Genomic DNA, 16302 nt, shown 5'->3' on the forward strand with positions numbered 1-16302 from the left:
TCAACTTGTAAATGATTTGTTTAAGTCCTAGGTTTCCAATGAACTTTGCATGAACGACCTTAACAACAAAACACAAGATTTTAAATAAACACAAAGGTTTAATAAAAAATGTACGCATACAATAAAAACTTAAAATCTTTTTGACAATTCCCTATATTTTAAAATTACGAAAATATATACATGATATTTTGTATTTTCTATGATGAAAAATGCAAATAATAAACATAAGATGTAAATATTTTCATGAGAAAGATCGCAACATGGAATCACATTGACAGGTATTGTCCTAGATCACACTTCTATTTTAAAATTATTATGCCAAATAACCCAAAGTCGATTGTAGATATAATTTGTCTACTTTAAACTTAACAAGCATTTTGATGTCAAAGTGATACTTTAAGGTATGAGTTAGGCACAATAATTATGTGGTCCCCATTTAATCCAATGTGTTACTGACTGCAACATACCTCGGGCATAGTTTGTGTTCATCAAATCACCCGAATTGACTCCGACACCCTAATGATTGATCAAAATATTTTCACATTATTTGAACTTTTGCAAACCTTTATAAAAATTAAAGGTTGAATCATGGACTTACATGCATCCATTCAAGGCGTTTAGGACTTACTTGTTTACCCCACCTCAAGCAGTTCTAATATACCCCATTTTGTTTGTTAATTGTCAACATTTTATGTTGATATTTAACACATTTAAGCGCTTTGCAGTTTTTCTGCCTTTTCACTACAAATAAAATGCCATTTAATTGCACACAAAAAGTGCCACAAGAAACCAAAGAATTGCCACTACAGAACCTTGTTCGAATGAGTGGCGCACAAAAAAAAACGTCACTAGAAGCGCTACCACTAAAGCCTTTTAGTGGCACTTTTTTTGTCTGTCACTACCAACTTTTGGGTTTTTAGTGGCACTTATTTTCGTATACCATTAAAAAGATTTTGGACTTTTAATGGCACTTAACCTTTCAACTTTTAGTGATATACTCAAAGTGCAAAGTGCCATTAAAAATGTGTGACACTAGATTTTTAGTGGAATGCACAAAATGCCACTAAAATTATAAATTAGTGGCAATTAAACTAAGTGTCACTAAAATGCGATATAAGCAAAGATGACATAAGTAAAGTGTCATTAAAAACCTAAATATTTGCATAAGAGCTAAATGCTATTAAAAACGTGTGACACTAGATTTAAAGTGACAAACACAACGTGCCACTAAAATCATATATTAGTGGCATTATAACTAAGTGCCACTAAAAAGGTGCTATAAGCAAAGATGACATACACAAAGTGCCAATAAAAACCTAAATTAGTGGCACAAGAACTAGATGACATTAAAAATGTGTGCCACTAGATGGCCTTTTTTTTAATTAAACATAGTTAAATCTCTTTATATAGAAACATGAATATTACATCAACATAGCAGGTAGGCGGGCAAAAAGCTGCGCCGCCACCCCTTTCTAAATTGTCTATTACATCAACATAGCAGGTAGGCCTTTTGTAGTGTTTCTTTTAAATTTTCAATATTGATAATAAAGCAAGAATAAATTTTTATGGAGACCACTCTCTAACGGGCCCGTGTATGACTAACTAATAATATTTTGCCTTCATCGATATGACTTTGAGTGGAGTCATGCAGCCGCTTCATAAACGTACAACCACTACCATAGGCGGATAGTTAAGTTTATATCACTCTGACATTTACTCACTTGTCAAGTCTATCTACACATGAAGCAATGATCTCGTTGGATTTTGATCTACTATTTTCATGTGTTATGATCATCATAGACAATCTCTTATCATTTTTCAAAGTTCGAATCAATTTCTCAGAATTTTATAATATTTTATTATCCGACCCCCTCTAAAGAGAAGCTCATTCTAAATGGGAAAACATTTTCTTAATCATTTTTTAATATTCATAAAGAAGAGATAAAATGTTTTTGACAAGTCAAGTGACTCATGTTCATTTTTCTTAAAAGCAAACTGAAATCTTTTTGGTGAGTTAAACATAAAACATTTTCTCTCTCTAAAATTTTAACACAATAGAGAAATATTTACAAATTTTATATAAAAAAAGATAGTTTTAATCAAAATTGATCATACTGAGCGATTCGACCAAAAACTCGAATCGGGCATGATTGATGGCTTTAGTGAAAAGGTCAGAAAATTTGTTTTGTGATGGAATATCTTAAGCATGCATTATTACATTGTTTAAAAAAGTTGAAAAGTTTCAAACTGAAACTCAGCAGCTGATGCTGACGCTCGACAAGTTGTGGTTGAGCCATTTGAACAAGGTTGGCGTTATTGAAGCACAAAGTACCATATGAAACATTTCTCCTCTCATTAAATATTGTCCCTACATATCGCTAACGAAAGACTCGAATCCTCCATCGTATGGTTAGAGTCAAATAGCAAGGGTTTGTCTCCCATCATATGATGAGTGCAACCACTATCTAAGTACCTAATACTAGTGATAGTCCTCCTTGATTGACCCTGCATGCACTAACCGATTAATTAGATATGGGTTATCGGGACAAATTTTTTCTGAGAAGGTAAATCGTAAACAGACCAGATTTGATTCTATTTCCTAAAAACAATTTATTTCTTTGTGAACCTCACTTGATGAAGAATAGTCCTTAGGAATCCAATCAAAAAGTTGTTCATTGGTTTTCACAATTTTGAACTTTTCTTTCTTAATTTAAAAACTGTTATGGTCAATCCTTAGATCTTACAGTCTTAGGATCCTTTTTGATTTTATCCTCTTTAGTTTTCCAAAAATGTTTCTTTTTACGTTTTACTTTATTAACTTTGGATCTCACATCCACTTCACTGACTTCACTATCAGCTTGATCAGTCCTTAAATATAGGCTACTAAAAGCTCCTTTTGGGGACTGACTAAGCCGCATTTGAATATCAGTTTTGTTTCTTGAACCAGTGCTTGAAATGTCTTGCAAGGTGAGAAGAATGAACACAAACTAAACATGTTTTCTTGGGATAACTGTAATAGTTATCAGCATTGTATAACTGACTGAACTGTGGAGAAGAAAACTAATTTGAGAAGTTTACTCACTGTCATATCTCATGTCTGAATTGAAACCTCTATCATCAAAAGCATTTGCATAATATGTTTCAATACTTCTGTAACACCCATACCCATAATAATTTCCGTCAACAAAATTGCAATATTGAGGACGATTAAAATGATTAGTTGTTTGAGAAAATGTTTGGCTATTATGAGGTGGAGTGTACTTGCTAGAAGTACTTGGTTGATTAACATTTTCAAACACTTTGGTTTTTGCTGAAATATCTTCAGGCTTACAACTTGATGATGAAAAACTATGTATGTTCACACAAACAGACTCATTCACATTTTCACATGCTTCAATAAAAGAGTCATTAGACACAATTTCACAATCAACTTTTGAAGTATCATCAATATTTTCATCCAAAATTGTAGGGCAAGTATTTTATAATATTATAAGGATTGTGTATATCTTTCTGTTTGCTTACAGTCGGTGTATTACGTACTCAGTACATTTATTTTGTATGGTAAATCCCATTGGGCAAGCCCACTTGAGCCCATGAAATGAAAACCTTGGAGATAAGGGAATCCTATAAAAGGGTCACTTTCACCAATTTCTGCGCATAACTTCCCACAAAACATAATCTTTCTCTCTCTCTTGTGTTTACAAAATTAAGATCCGAGATCCGAGTGTTGTTAGTAATTTCCACTAACTAACAACACATATTGATCCGATTAAGGTTGTGAGAACCATTCTTAAGGACCTACAATTGGTATCAGAGCTTTCGGTTCTACTAGTTGAGGTTCTTGGGTCACAACCTTAGATTTTTATCTTGTTTGAGTGTTTGAGAGTTGTGTTAATGTGTTTGAAGTGGGTTTTGATCATACAAAGTGTTGTGCAAGCTTGAAATCGGTTTAATAAAGGTTGTGTTCAAGTGTTTTTAAGAGTTTTCGGGCTTAACAAGTGTGTTCATATGCTTGGAATTTGTGTTTGAAGTTATTAAAGTGTGATTCTGGTGTTTCTAGTGGTGTTGGTGCTGGTGGTAGTGGTGCTTGCGTTGCTGTTTCTGAGCGTGACGCAGCCACTATTGGAAGAATTGTGGGTGTCACTGTTGTTCACACAGAAGCCGTTCTAGTGGTTACTCCAGTTGTTGGAGGAACTGCCACTAGGGACGAGGAGGAAGATGAGAGTGATGATGATGATGATGATGAGTCGTCTAATGACGAGGAAGATGACGAAGAAAAAGAGGATGATCCTCATGACAGTTTTGACGAGCCCCGTTATAGTGATAATGATAATAATGGAGGAAATGGTGATGGTGGTGGTAGTGGAGCGGGTAAACAAACCACCCACATGCTAACACACCAAGGGATGTCCCCATAGATGATCCAACGAAGACATAGAGACATGAACGTTGCATTCGAAAATGACTACTCATCTCTTTTTAATGTTGATAAAATTGCATGTATCGTCTCTCCAATGCAGGATAGTGATGATGATGGAATAAACTACTCTCCGAACCCAGATACTCTGGTTCACGTTGTTGAAGAAACGGTTCGAAATCCAGCTATTGTGGTGTCTCTCCCAACTCAAGGGACAAAGAAAATAAAGAGAAAGAAAGTGTTATAGCTTTTTGGCGGAACCGAAAGCATCATATGGACAAATTATCCTTACCATGATGATTCTACCATCCTCTACTGCACATGGCACAATGATAGCAAAAGATGGGCTCTCTGACGTGCCATTGGGGATCTCACCTACTTACACTACAATGACATGCATTCATTGTCTCATCTTGACATGAATTATTTTAGAAGAATTGTAGGTAACGGAGCTAGAGAAAAGAAGCTTCAAGGATACTTCAAGCGGTTCTTGGGAAGGGAATGGAAGGACGACTACCCCAACTTTATACTCAAAAAATGGTAGATCGTATCTCCACCCTACTGAGGTTGATCCTAAAACGGGCAAAAAATGAAAAGCTTGGAGATATAAGACGCCGAAGGATCATGGGGAGCCAATATACCCTCTGTTCATTCCCAATATGCTCTATAACTTTGTGTCCTGGGAGTTTCATAATAGCATGAGAGAAGTGGTGATCCATTGTGAGACCATGCACTCACTTAGATTCTTTGATGAGCACACATTTTCAGGCCTGAGCAAGGAGGATTTGCTGAAGCTGTACAAGTCTCCTTTGTCGACAGTGGAAGACGTTCGAAGGGATGACACCAACATGATAGTTGAGAAGTTCAACAAGTTTGTTCATTATCTTGTTGACAATCAACTATTCGACTAGGATTCACCATTCGATTACGAGACCGACTGAAGACGGAAGCTAAAGAAATAACACTAAAGACTATAGGGATATTGTTAGGCTCTATTTTGATGTTTAGTCTTCTATATTATTTCGATCACGTCACGATGTATTTTACTATCTTTCTTTTATGTTGTAATAATGTTTGGGCTTCGCCCTTTGTAAACAAATCCCTTTGAGAGCCCATGTAATGAAAATAGAATGGTATGTCTTGCACTATAAATAGTGCAACCATACACATGAAACACAACCGTTTGCAAATTTTCTTATCCATATCCACCAACTCTCTCCCTACATCCCTTCTTTCTTTCCTTTTTGGGTAATAACCAAACTCAACAAGATCCGAGATCTCGATTCTCTACTAGTGATTTTCGCAAGCTAGTAATGAGATTGATCCAAAAATATAGTTGTTTGATCTGTGTTTAAGGACCTACAAATGGCGACAATGGCCAGCGATGGTGATAATGGTTGTGATGGCTACGACAATAGTGGTGGCGGTGATCAAGCGGCGGTGGTAGTGTTGGTCAGGTAGTGGTAGTGGTGGTGGAGGAGGAGGAGGTGGTAGCACTGTTGGTGCCGGTGGTGGTGGTCAGGTAGTGGCAGCGGTGTTGGTGCGAGACAGGCGGTGGTTAGGTGGTGGTTGTTAAGTGGTGATGTTGGGAGAGTATAGTGAAATAGGAATGTAATGAAAAAAAAAAGTAGTAGGTAAAAAAGAATGGTTTTTGATGGAATGTGATTCGTTGTCATGTAATGGTTGATTTCATTGAGTTGATCAACTAAGCACTTTTTTTTTCATTCCCTTACAATGACCCATTTCATTCCTGCTGGAATTCCTATATACTAAATGCAACCTAATAGGTAAGCTCTAATCATATAGTTACCGTTAATATATATAGTTTTATGTATGTAGAATGAGGTAAAAGCTACATAAACTATATTACTTTTTATTTTAAAGAAAAGAGTAATATAGAGCGTTGGAAGTGTGAATGCTCTAACCACACTAAGAAGGTCAGTTACGTACGCAGGTGTCATTTGATGGTTTCTGCATTCTATTTCTTTTAAACGTCGATTTTCTTGTGTTTTTTGTTGCCGCAATTTTAAAATGAAGAGTCTCTTTGTCTCACTCTGGCCAAATTATGTTATCTTAACCGGGCTCACGCTGGGTTCAGAGTTTGGCTTCGGCGTTCCCTAGAAAATTATACCGCCAACTGCCACTTAACAGTCGTGCCGCCACAAGAACATAACTCTCTGACGTAACACACGGTGGGACAAAAATCCCGGTGGGCTCGGGATTCGAATTGGCAACCTCACAAGGCTTAGCTTAAATCCTTAATTGCTATAATACATCAAAAGTGACACAAGTGAGAATCAAATTTGAATCTACATTGAAGACCCGGAGTCTTCCTACCACTATTTAAGTTAGCATGGTTAATTAAACATAATTAATGCTTTTAATGATAAATTCACCTGTATTTTTACAAAATGATTTTTTTACATATTTCCCCCATTCGACAACATGTTTGACATCGGTTAATCGTCAAACGCTGATTAACATACCAGCAGTACATTTTGTCTGTGTGTCCAACGTTAATAACTGGTAACGTGTCTGGTGTTGGTTAATGTGCCAGGCATCGGTAAGGCGTCCAACAACGTTTACACATCTGACACTTTATGTATCGAACACAAGTAGCGCGCCCGGTTATGCTAAGGCCTCTAACACCAGCTACTTGTTTGCCGCATATTATGTGTCTCGTTATTTAACCAACGTTCTGCATTGATTACGTGTCCAACGCTCATAATGCGTCTGACACCGGACAGCAGGCGCCTGGTTCGTTGTACGGGTCTGGTTTCAAAAACATTGATTTCAGGTTTTACACGTTATAAGTCACATCACTTTAAACTTTTACCATTAATTTTTTACCCACACATATATGTTTAATGTTTTTCTCTGTCGTGCAAGTTAACGAATTAATTTGATACAATTAAACTCAATCAAGTGTATTTCTGTTTGTTTAATTTCTTGAATTTCACAATTGAAACCTTATAAAATTTTGTGTTGCAGCAAACTATTTGATTGACAAAGAATATGTACAAGTAATAGTTGGGATGAATACATGGGAGGAAACTACAGTCGTAGCGAAGATAGGACAACTCGCCAAAATCCCAGTTATTTCTTTAACTGCTAATACTTTACAACCTCTATCGCGTCGTCAATGGCCTTTCTTGGTACAAATGACAATCTAGACATGTCCTATGAAATTAATTGTATTGCGTCTATCGTGCAATCGTATAACTGGAAACGGGTTATCTTGGTTTATGAAGACAACATGTATGGTGGTGAATACGTGGCTTTTTCATTATTATTTGAGGCACTTCAAAAGATTGGTTCTATAATTGAGCACCGTGTGGTAATTCCTCATTTGACTTCACCATTTGATTCAAAGGAGGTGATCCGTGAAAACTTAGTGGATGTCCTTACCACAAAGCAATCAAGGGTTTTTATTGTGTTGAAATCATCTTTACTCGCAACAACCCGTGTTTTTGAAGAAGCTAATAAACTAGGATTAATGGAGGAAGACTCGGCTTGGATTTTAGGAGAGAGTTTTTCTAGTCTTCTTGATTCTTTTGACCCGTCAGTTTTTAAGCTCATACAAGGTGCTCTAGGCGTGAAGGCGTATTATTCAGACAAAAGCGCACAATTTCTAGACTTTAAGTCCAAATTCAAAACAGCTTATAGATCAAACTATCAGGAGGAAGATAAACTTGAGCCAGGAATCTATGCTATACGCGCATATGATAGCATAGAAAGAATCTCACTAGCTTTAGATCATTTAGAAAAGTTGAAGGACCGTGACGGTGAGAAGTTGCTGGAGATGATCCAATCCACCAACTTGTCTAGTTTGACGGGTAAGATACATCTTCAGGATGAAACGCCATCCGTGTGAGGTTTTTCAATTAGTGAATGTACATGGGAAGAGTTATAAAGAGCTGGGATTTGGTTTACCTAGGTTAGGTTTCTCAAAAAACCTAAAACAGTTATCCATACATTGGCTGGGGGATCTAGTTAGAAGAATTCCGAAGGGATGGGCAATGCCTAGCAATGCTAAGAAAATGAAGATTGCGGTTCCTGTTGCTTCCTCATTCAAGAAGTTTGTGAAAGTTGAGCAAATTGAGGATTCAAAAGAGACCAAATATTGGGGTTTTTGCATCGAGCTTGTAGTTGCAATTTTGGAAAAGGATTACAATTACACGTTACCATACGAGTTCATAAGTCATACAGGCACCAATGCAGATATGGTGGATCAAGTCTATTATAAGGTACTCATTAACATGCATTATTAAACCAATATTTTTTTAAAAATTGTTAGCGAAATTATGTACCATGACATATAAAAAATAGTCCCAATCTTAACTGACATAAAAAAACCTGGATCATTCATGGTGCAAGGTTGACTCATATCATATCAAGTTTTCCAAATGCGGTGTTTTGATTACCTTTTGTCCATTGATGACAAAACTTACTATATATGCATAATACCAGGTCCAAAATTTAAATATTTAGGAAAACCCTTTTGCATTGAATACGAATTAATACAAGTACTAATGTTCTTTTCCATTTTACGTATGCCTCTTCGACGAAGAAATACGATGCTGCTGTTGGTGATATTGCGATACTGGCTAATCGTTCTAGGTATGTGAAGTTCACACGCCCATTTATTGAGTCGGAGTTTTCAATGGTGGTACCTATGAAATCGGATATGCAAAAGGTATGAAAATTTATGAGACCATTCACCATGGAGATGTGGCTAGCTACATTATGCATATTGTTATACACAATGTTTGTGGTGTGGTTCATGGAGCATCAAGTGAACCGAGAGTTTAGAGGTCCATGGAATCATCAACTTGGAACTGCATTATTGTTCACCTTATCTTGTCTTTTCTTCTCTCATAGTGAGTAATTACTTGTGTTTTTAATCATTTGTCGTATGATATTCTTCGTCTACATCCATTTGGCTGATTGATCAACTGAAACAAATTAACCATTTTCGGTCCTGTATGCCCAACAAGCTCATTAAAGTACCTAGTCTGGTCTGTTGCATAAACTAGCTCAACCAAACATATTACCCATATCTAGTTCCAACTAAGAACACTTTTTCCTTATTGTTTTAATTGTTTGCAGGAAAGAATATACAGAGCAATCATAGTAAAGTTGTGGTGATGATATGGCTCTTTTTTGTGTTCATCATATCCTCTAGCTACACGGCTAGCCTCACATCAACCCTCACAGTCCGTAGCCTGGAGCCCACAATAAGAGATATAGACTGGCTAAGGAAAACCAACGCATCCGTGGGATGCGACCCTAATTCATTTGTGTGCAAGTACTTGAAAGATGCTCTAAACCTGACAAACATCAAGAATGTGTCACGCGAGGAAAAATGTCGAGACCACTTTACGAATGGAACGATAAGCGCTGCATTTCTCGAGCTTTCGTATCAGAGATACTTCTTCAAAGAGCATTGTGACGAGTACATGGTCGTTGGCCCTACACTAAACAATGGAGGCCTAGGCTTTGTAAGTATACAATTCGTTGTTTTATTATCACGTGTGGTAACTCCAAATTAACAAGTAAAGAATAATATTTAGTTTGTACCAGGTGTTGAATTCACAATTAACTTCTAAACAGTTTATTGTCTATTTCAAAAGTTTATTTAGAAATAGTTTAATATGATTATAAAGCAATGTCACAACAATTTATAAATCAAAGCAGAATCTCGTATGCATTAATAAAAACAAAGCATTGTTGTTTTCGAATCCATTGAGTAAAGTGGTCTGAAATTGTCAATCTTTGTAGATTTTCCCACAAGATTCTCCAATAACCGATGATGTTTCAAGAGCGATTCTAACCCTCTTGGAAGATGGCACGATTGGTAAATTAGAAATTGAATGGCTTAAGGCTGACAAAAGCTGCTTGAGTTCTAATCCTGAGTTAGAAGGAGAAAGGCTTGGTCTCGCTAACTTTTGGGGGCTATTTCTCATCTCGGGACTCACTTCAACACAGAGTTTAGGAGTTTTCATTTATCGGTTGAATCACAACCAAATTAAGCGTATTGTAAGCTTCAATGGACGCTGGAGAAAGGCAGCAAGAGTTGTTAAGATTGCGCTTAACTTCAAGCGTAACAAAGTCAAACCAGAAGAGAAAATGGAACCCGCAAACAAATGGGATCAGCAGAGTCCACCAGAAGATAATATGGAACCAAGCAACAAATGGGATGATCAGCAGAGTCCTCAAAGATGGGAACGCGTAAGTCCAACAGAGGTCCCTGAGAATGTGGAAATCGGTAGGCCTACTCAACTTGAAATTCCCATGAGGAAAATGGATTCAGGAAAGTATTAAATGTGGCTTATGATCCCACATCTGATGTATGTATATTCTTCTGAAAATAATGCCTTTGTAGTTTGCATAAACTCTTAACATTTGCAAAGAATTATCCTCGTTTTCTTGTGGCACTTTATTTGTACAATTTCATGTATAAATGTGTCTTTTCTAAATATTATGGTATATATTGGCCTTTATTACATCCATATATTACAGCCTAACCTTAAATCGATCTTATTCGAAGTAACCTGAAATCGATCTAATTCAAGTATGAAGTGAACGTTAACTATGATTAGCACTTGTCAACAAGCTGATTGCAGCCTCCACGACCTCATTTGTTTGATTGGATGTTGTGTTCGGGGCATTGCATTACTAACTGTTTCAGAAAATAGGATAAAAAAAGAGCGACGACATATATGTCGCTAACCAACCCAAAACACAAAAACATATATATAAACTTTCTAGATTTCTCTGATTTTCACATTCTTCTTCTTGATCTCTTTGATGGTAATGTTTGTTGAATCACCTATTGGTTCTTGGAATCAGCAGACTCATAAGTCATAGTAATTAAACTTCAACAAATGTGGTATTAAATCATTCAACGTTGGTAGAAAAAACATACACTTGAGTATATGAATTGTGAAATGCGCATTTCATATTTCATATTCGTGTATGTTGGAATTGTTGGTTTCATCAGTCGTATGTATCTAACCAAATTCATTTTTGTTGGGATGAGTGGACTCGAACTAAAAGAAGCAAGTATGCACATGCGTGCAGATTTGGTACGGAAATGTGAAGAAAAAAATGTGCCCCAAAGTAGTTTTCACTTATATGCATAAAATGTCCGCATGTCAAAACCATTCACTGCTAGAAAACTAGGCATTTGTGATGGACTTTTTGGTCAGGTCACCATTTCCTGTTGTGACCGTTTTGCAACCAAATTTACGATGTTATATTTGAGACCAAATGTTGCAAATACCACTGCCATCGCAAATCTTTATACAATTGCTGAGATTAGCTACCACCGATGTCGCGAATCTTGCTACAATCTCTTTCAATACGCTTATTCATCATCATCTCGTACGTGTTCAAACTGTGGCTCGGGAAATAGATGGAGAGGTCATGGTCATCACCTCAGTTCGGGATTTTTGTGGATCTTTTGTTTTCATTATATAAACGAAAGAATAAGAAAACCTCGTTCGTAATTGTTCATGTTCTATGTTTTGTTCAATTAAAGTTAAATGAATGAACACGTACATGATTTGGAGGAGCGATTCGATATGACCCCGAGACAAAAGGCAGTTTTTGCTTGTCTCAAGGGGGCTCATGCCCAAGATTTTTGACTGTTGTGCCCATTGAATGTCTTGGGCAACGGATGCCGGCAGTTGAATACATATCCATCCTTAAATACCGGCTTATGATTCCTCTTTTCCCTCCAGATGAATCATGCCCCATTTGTAAAAAAGCATGTTTGGATAGATTTGGTGAGCATGCCCTCCACTTTAAGGAATTGCCGGGATTCAAGTATCGTCACTACTGGGTTAGAGATGTCGTATGGGATGTGCTTAGGCGTCACTTAAGACATCTCAAACCCAGTCATGACGATACTTGAATCCCGGAAATTCCTTACAGTGGAGGGCATGCTCACTAAATATATCCAAACAAGCTTTTTTACAAATGGGGCATGATTCATCTGGAGGGAAAAGAGGAATCCTAAGCCGGTATTTAAGGATTGCTATGTATTCAACTGCCGACATCCGTTGCCCAAGACCTTCAATGGGTACAACAGTCAAAAAAATTCCTAGGCATGAGTCCTCTTGAGACAAGCAAAAACTGCCTTTTGTCTCGGGGTCATATCGAATCGATCCCCCAAATCATGTACGAGTTTACCATAAAGAGCACTCGCCAAGGTTTGTTGAGGTTTCTTGGGGGCGGTCTCCTTATCAGTAAAACCGCCTAGATCAAGGTCCGGGAGAGTTGTTCCAATGCTACCAAGTGCAAAAGAGTAGTCAGGATCTACCCCCAAAACACTAGCGTTTCGAAAGATGTGGTCCTACAATTTCCACGATTGGGACCTGGAAGCCACAAAGGCATATGCGGAGACATCCTCTGCCGAGAAAATTCCTAAGCCTCCGCAACGCATAGAGAAGGAAGCCAACCTCCACTAGAGGTCCCCAAAATGCGGTCCTCCACACACAACAATATCTTTAATTGCCCCCCACAGGCCTGCATCAAAGATGGACACGGCCTCTTTGACATGTTCAGGTTGACAGTTCCGGAGCCCAAACACTAACTTAGCAACCCCCATGCACGAGCGCAACAAAATGAGCTCACTTTGGGGGTCCCTTAGGTCCGGTAGGCGTTTCATAAGTTCAACCTCCCTCAAAGCTCTTTTAGTTGTCAAAGACCGAATAAATCCTGCATCCCTACTAACCGCTCCCCCAGGAGTTTAACTCCCGTTACATGCCTACTAATCTCGCCAGGGAATAAACCCGGCACTTTCTTCGAATCATCACATGACGGCCAAAAAAATCTCCGTTTTTCGAATATTAAGCCTAAGCCCCAGAGACGCCCCCTCTGAGCGAATAATGCCCAACGCTCTAGCAACTTCATCAGCCTTATCAATGATAGTGCCATCGTCTAAATACCAAGCATGGATGATCAAGGAACATGTCCCCTGCGCCCTAAAATGAGCAAATGAAGGACCAACGCAAAAAGAAGAGGGGCAAGGGGGTCCCCTTGCTGCACCCCTGTAAAAGCCGCAATATGAGTATCGTCCACTTATAAACGGGCGGGGCGGGCATATAAAAACTGGACTCATGGGAAGATGGATGGACGTATGCAGCTAACTTCCTTGAGAAAGGTCGTCCGATCCACCTCGTTGAAGACGTTAGAAAAATCAACAGTGAGCATAGTCAGGGACATGTCAGAATGAAACGCGCTTAAAAACCTATTAGCACTATCCAATACCGCTTCTGCCCCATTAGGGATCCCAACCCCGAAATGGAAATCCCCTAAATAAGCAGCCACTTTTTTCCCTATTTTACGCATGGCGACTTTCGACACCAATCTTCTCCAAATGGCCCCCACTGCGTTGGGTTTAATTCCATTGTCAGGCTTCAACAGGTGGGTCAATGGTGCCGAAGCAATGAACTCCGCTAGAACTTTAGAACGAAGCCCCCCCCCCAAGCTACAAGTTGACAACATCAGTGATGGTCTTTAAGAGCCCGGAGGCGGTTGGAGACCCCTGGCCACATAAAGCGCCTAAAATATGTTGGGCCCGCAAACCATCCCTCCCACAAGATGTACCTTTCGGGAAGGTTTTAATACATTCCAGCACACAATCATCGTCCACCTGCATGGCTGGTTCCGAGGGCACGACGGAGGGCTTGTTCGGGGGGTCCACCACAGGATGTTTATCTATCAATGCTCTCAATGTGTCCCCCCCAGCATGCGCGACCCCGGATGAACACACGATTTTGATCGCTGCCGTGTAATGGCCATCCGCTACCTTCCGTAGGAACTGCTTGATATTGCCCCTCCCTCTTCTTTAAGTTGGAAATCCCACATCACAGGAAGTTCAAGGAGCTGTAGCACCAACTCTTCTAAACCTGCCCCATCTTTCCAAACAGCCAAAGCCCGCATAATGGAGCTACATTGAAGCAATTTCCTGTTACCGGACCTCCATTCCTGCCTAGTAGCCGGTTTGACAACCCGTAACGTGCAGCGAGGCAACAACAAAAGTTTAACCCAGGCCTTAATAGACCTTGGGGCATCCACCACTTTATGGAGCCCCCCCTGACAAAGCCTAGGCAAAAATCTATGCGGCACGCGGGCTGGATACTTTTGACAGTAGCAATAGGAATGGCGAGGATGCGCTCAAGGAGAGCGACATCTACTACAATCATCTCAGACAGACCACTCCCAAGTTCCACCTGCGAATCGCCGGGTTGAGGGATCCCCACAATAAAATCAAAGTCGCCTCCTGCACGTGGGGTGAATTTAACCACTTCTTTTCCGTGCCGACAAGACCTATTCAAGGCATGCAGGGCCATGCACTCCACGCATAACTAGTTCTTAAGCAAGCGCAAGGTTTCGACAATGTCATTGTAGAGATCCAAGTCCGAAGCAAAACGCTCATTTAACTGATCTCTCCTTTCCTTTACATTGAAATGATCGCGCTGGAAATGTATGAGTAACCTAGAGTACCCCTTGTATCCCGGGATACCATCTTTGCAAAAATAAATATTTAAAGGGGCAACGCCAAATCCCCGTGCCCGAGCTAGAACCCGGCTCTCTACCATAGGCCCTCATAAATCACTTAAGGAATTAAAAACTTTTGTTTTTGGAAACAAAGGAAATTAAAATAAAATTTGGTGTTGGCATTTAATCAAACACCTGGCATGCATTACTAGCGAAACCTCCAAACTAACGCCAGTCATAACACCTAATACATCGAAACTCATTGCCCATGGATAAAGAAAAACTGTTTCAACATCAAAAACAACAATAACTAGAGCAAACATATAATAGCGGATCCTAAATTGTAACCAAGCGTCGCCTATTGGTTCTATACCTGATTCATAACTAGAAAGTTTCTCCGGTCCTTTGCTAATCGGAGCTAAAAATCCCAAAATGAAAAATACCAAAATAGAAAATGAAATGCTAGAAGACCAAATAAGCAAAACCGAGAATGGGTGATGACGGTGGCAGAATAAGGGTGGAGCAGTGAGGTGGAGATGGGGGTTTACGGCTAGGACCCGGCTCTCCACCACAGGCCCTCATATATGTTTATTACTTGTTTAATCCTCCCGTGTTACGGGGGTTTATTCAAGTTTTTGTTTTAACTTAGTTTAGTTTTAATTTAATACATATATTAGTTTGTTATTACATTTTTTAGCGTTTGAATTTTTTCAATTGAGATGTGTATGTTTTTTAGATTTTTAACGAACAAACATAAACTAACACGAGCATGTTGATTTTTTTAAATGAACAAACATGAACACAAATATTTGTCTAATGAAAAAGGGGATGTTAATATAGTTGACAATGGTGGGTAGTATCGGAAGTTAACCGACGATGAAGATGATAGACTAGCAACAAATCATGTAAAGGAGATAAATTAAATTAGGGTTTAATGATAGTGTTTACCAATAAGTGAGATCTTATAACCCATTTGAGGGCTATTAGGGTTTGGTAAGACCCATAACCCGTTTAAATTATTCTTTGATGATTAAGGGGTTATTTCACAAAAAATGAGATGTTATAACCCGTTTAGGAGTTATCCAAGTTCGGTGAGACCCATGATCCGCAAAAATTATTGTTTGATTATGAAAGAGTTTTATAAATATATGAGATGTTATAAACCATTTAAAGACCATCCAGGTTTGGTAACTCGTGAATTCGGGTCAAATGCATGAGAAGTCTCCATTTAAAAATCAATCAATATGGTGGCTCTAAAGAATGGGGAGAACACCTTAAGAACGACACATAGGATTTCATGGTAGGCAATTATATAGATAGTTAGATTGATAGTGTATGTTTGCTAAGAACAAAACAAATTCAAAATCAACGAGAAG

At 38.5% G+C, this 16302-nt stretch overlaps 2 protein-coding genes across 2 annotated transcripts; both read left to right on the top strand.

Moving 5' to 3' along the window:
- Positions 1 to 7559: 7559 nt before the first annotated feature.
- LOC143615087 (glutamate receptor 2.7-like) lies at positions 7560 to 8291 on the top strand. Its single transcript, XM_077088322.1, has one exon. It carries the CDS (start codon positions 7560 to 7562, stop codon positions 8289 to 8291), a length of 732 nt encoding a protein of 243 aa, XP_076944437.1.
- A 145-nt stretch (positions 8292 to 8436) lies between these two features.
- Positions 8437 to 10741, top strand: LOC143615088 (glutamate receptor 2.7-like). The gene is made up of 5 exons (XM_077088323.1): positions 8437 to 8664; positions 8988 to 9113; positions 9207 to 9297; positions 9527 to 9918; positions 10199 to 10741. The coding sequence occupies exons 1-5, from the start codon at positions 8437 to 8439 to the stop codon at positions 10739 to 10741; spliced, it is 1380 nt and encodes a 459-aa protein (XP_076944438.1).
- Positions 10742 to 16302: the final 5561 nt, after the last annotated feature.

This window comes from Bidens hawaiensis, unplaced genomic scaffold, assembly GCF_021521415.1.
Source record: "Bidens hawaiensis isolate Kalapana, Puna unplaced genomic scaffold, B.hawaiensis_p1.1 tig00041851_1, whole genome shotgun sequence".
In the NCBI taxonomy this organism is placed as follows: domain Eukaryota; kingdom Viridiplantae; phylum Streptophyta; class Magnoliopsida; order Asterales; family Asteraceae; genus Bidens; species Bidens hawaiensis.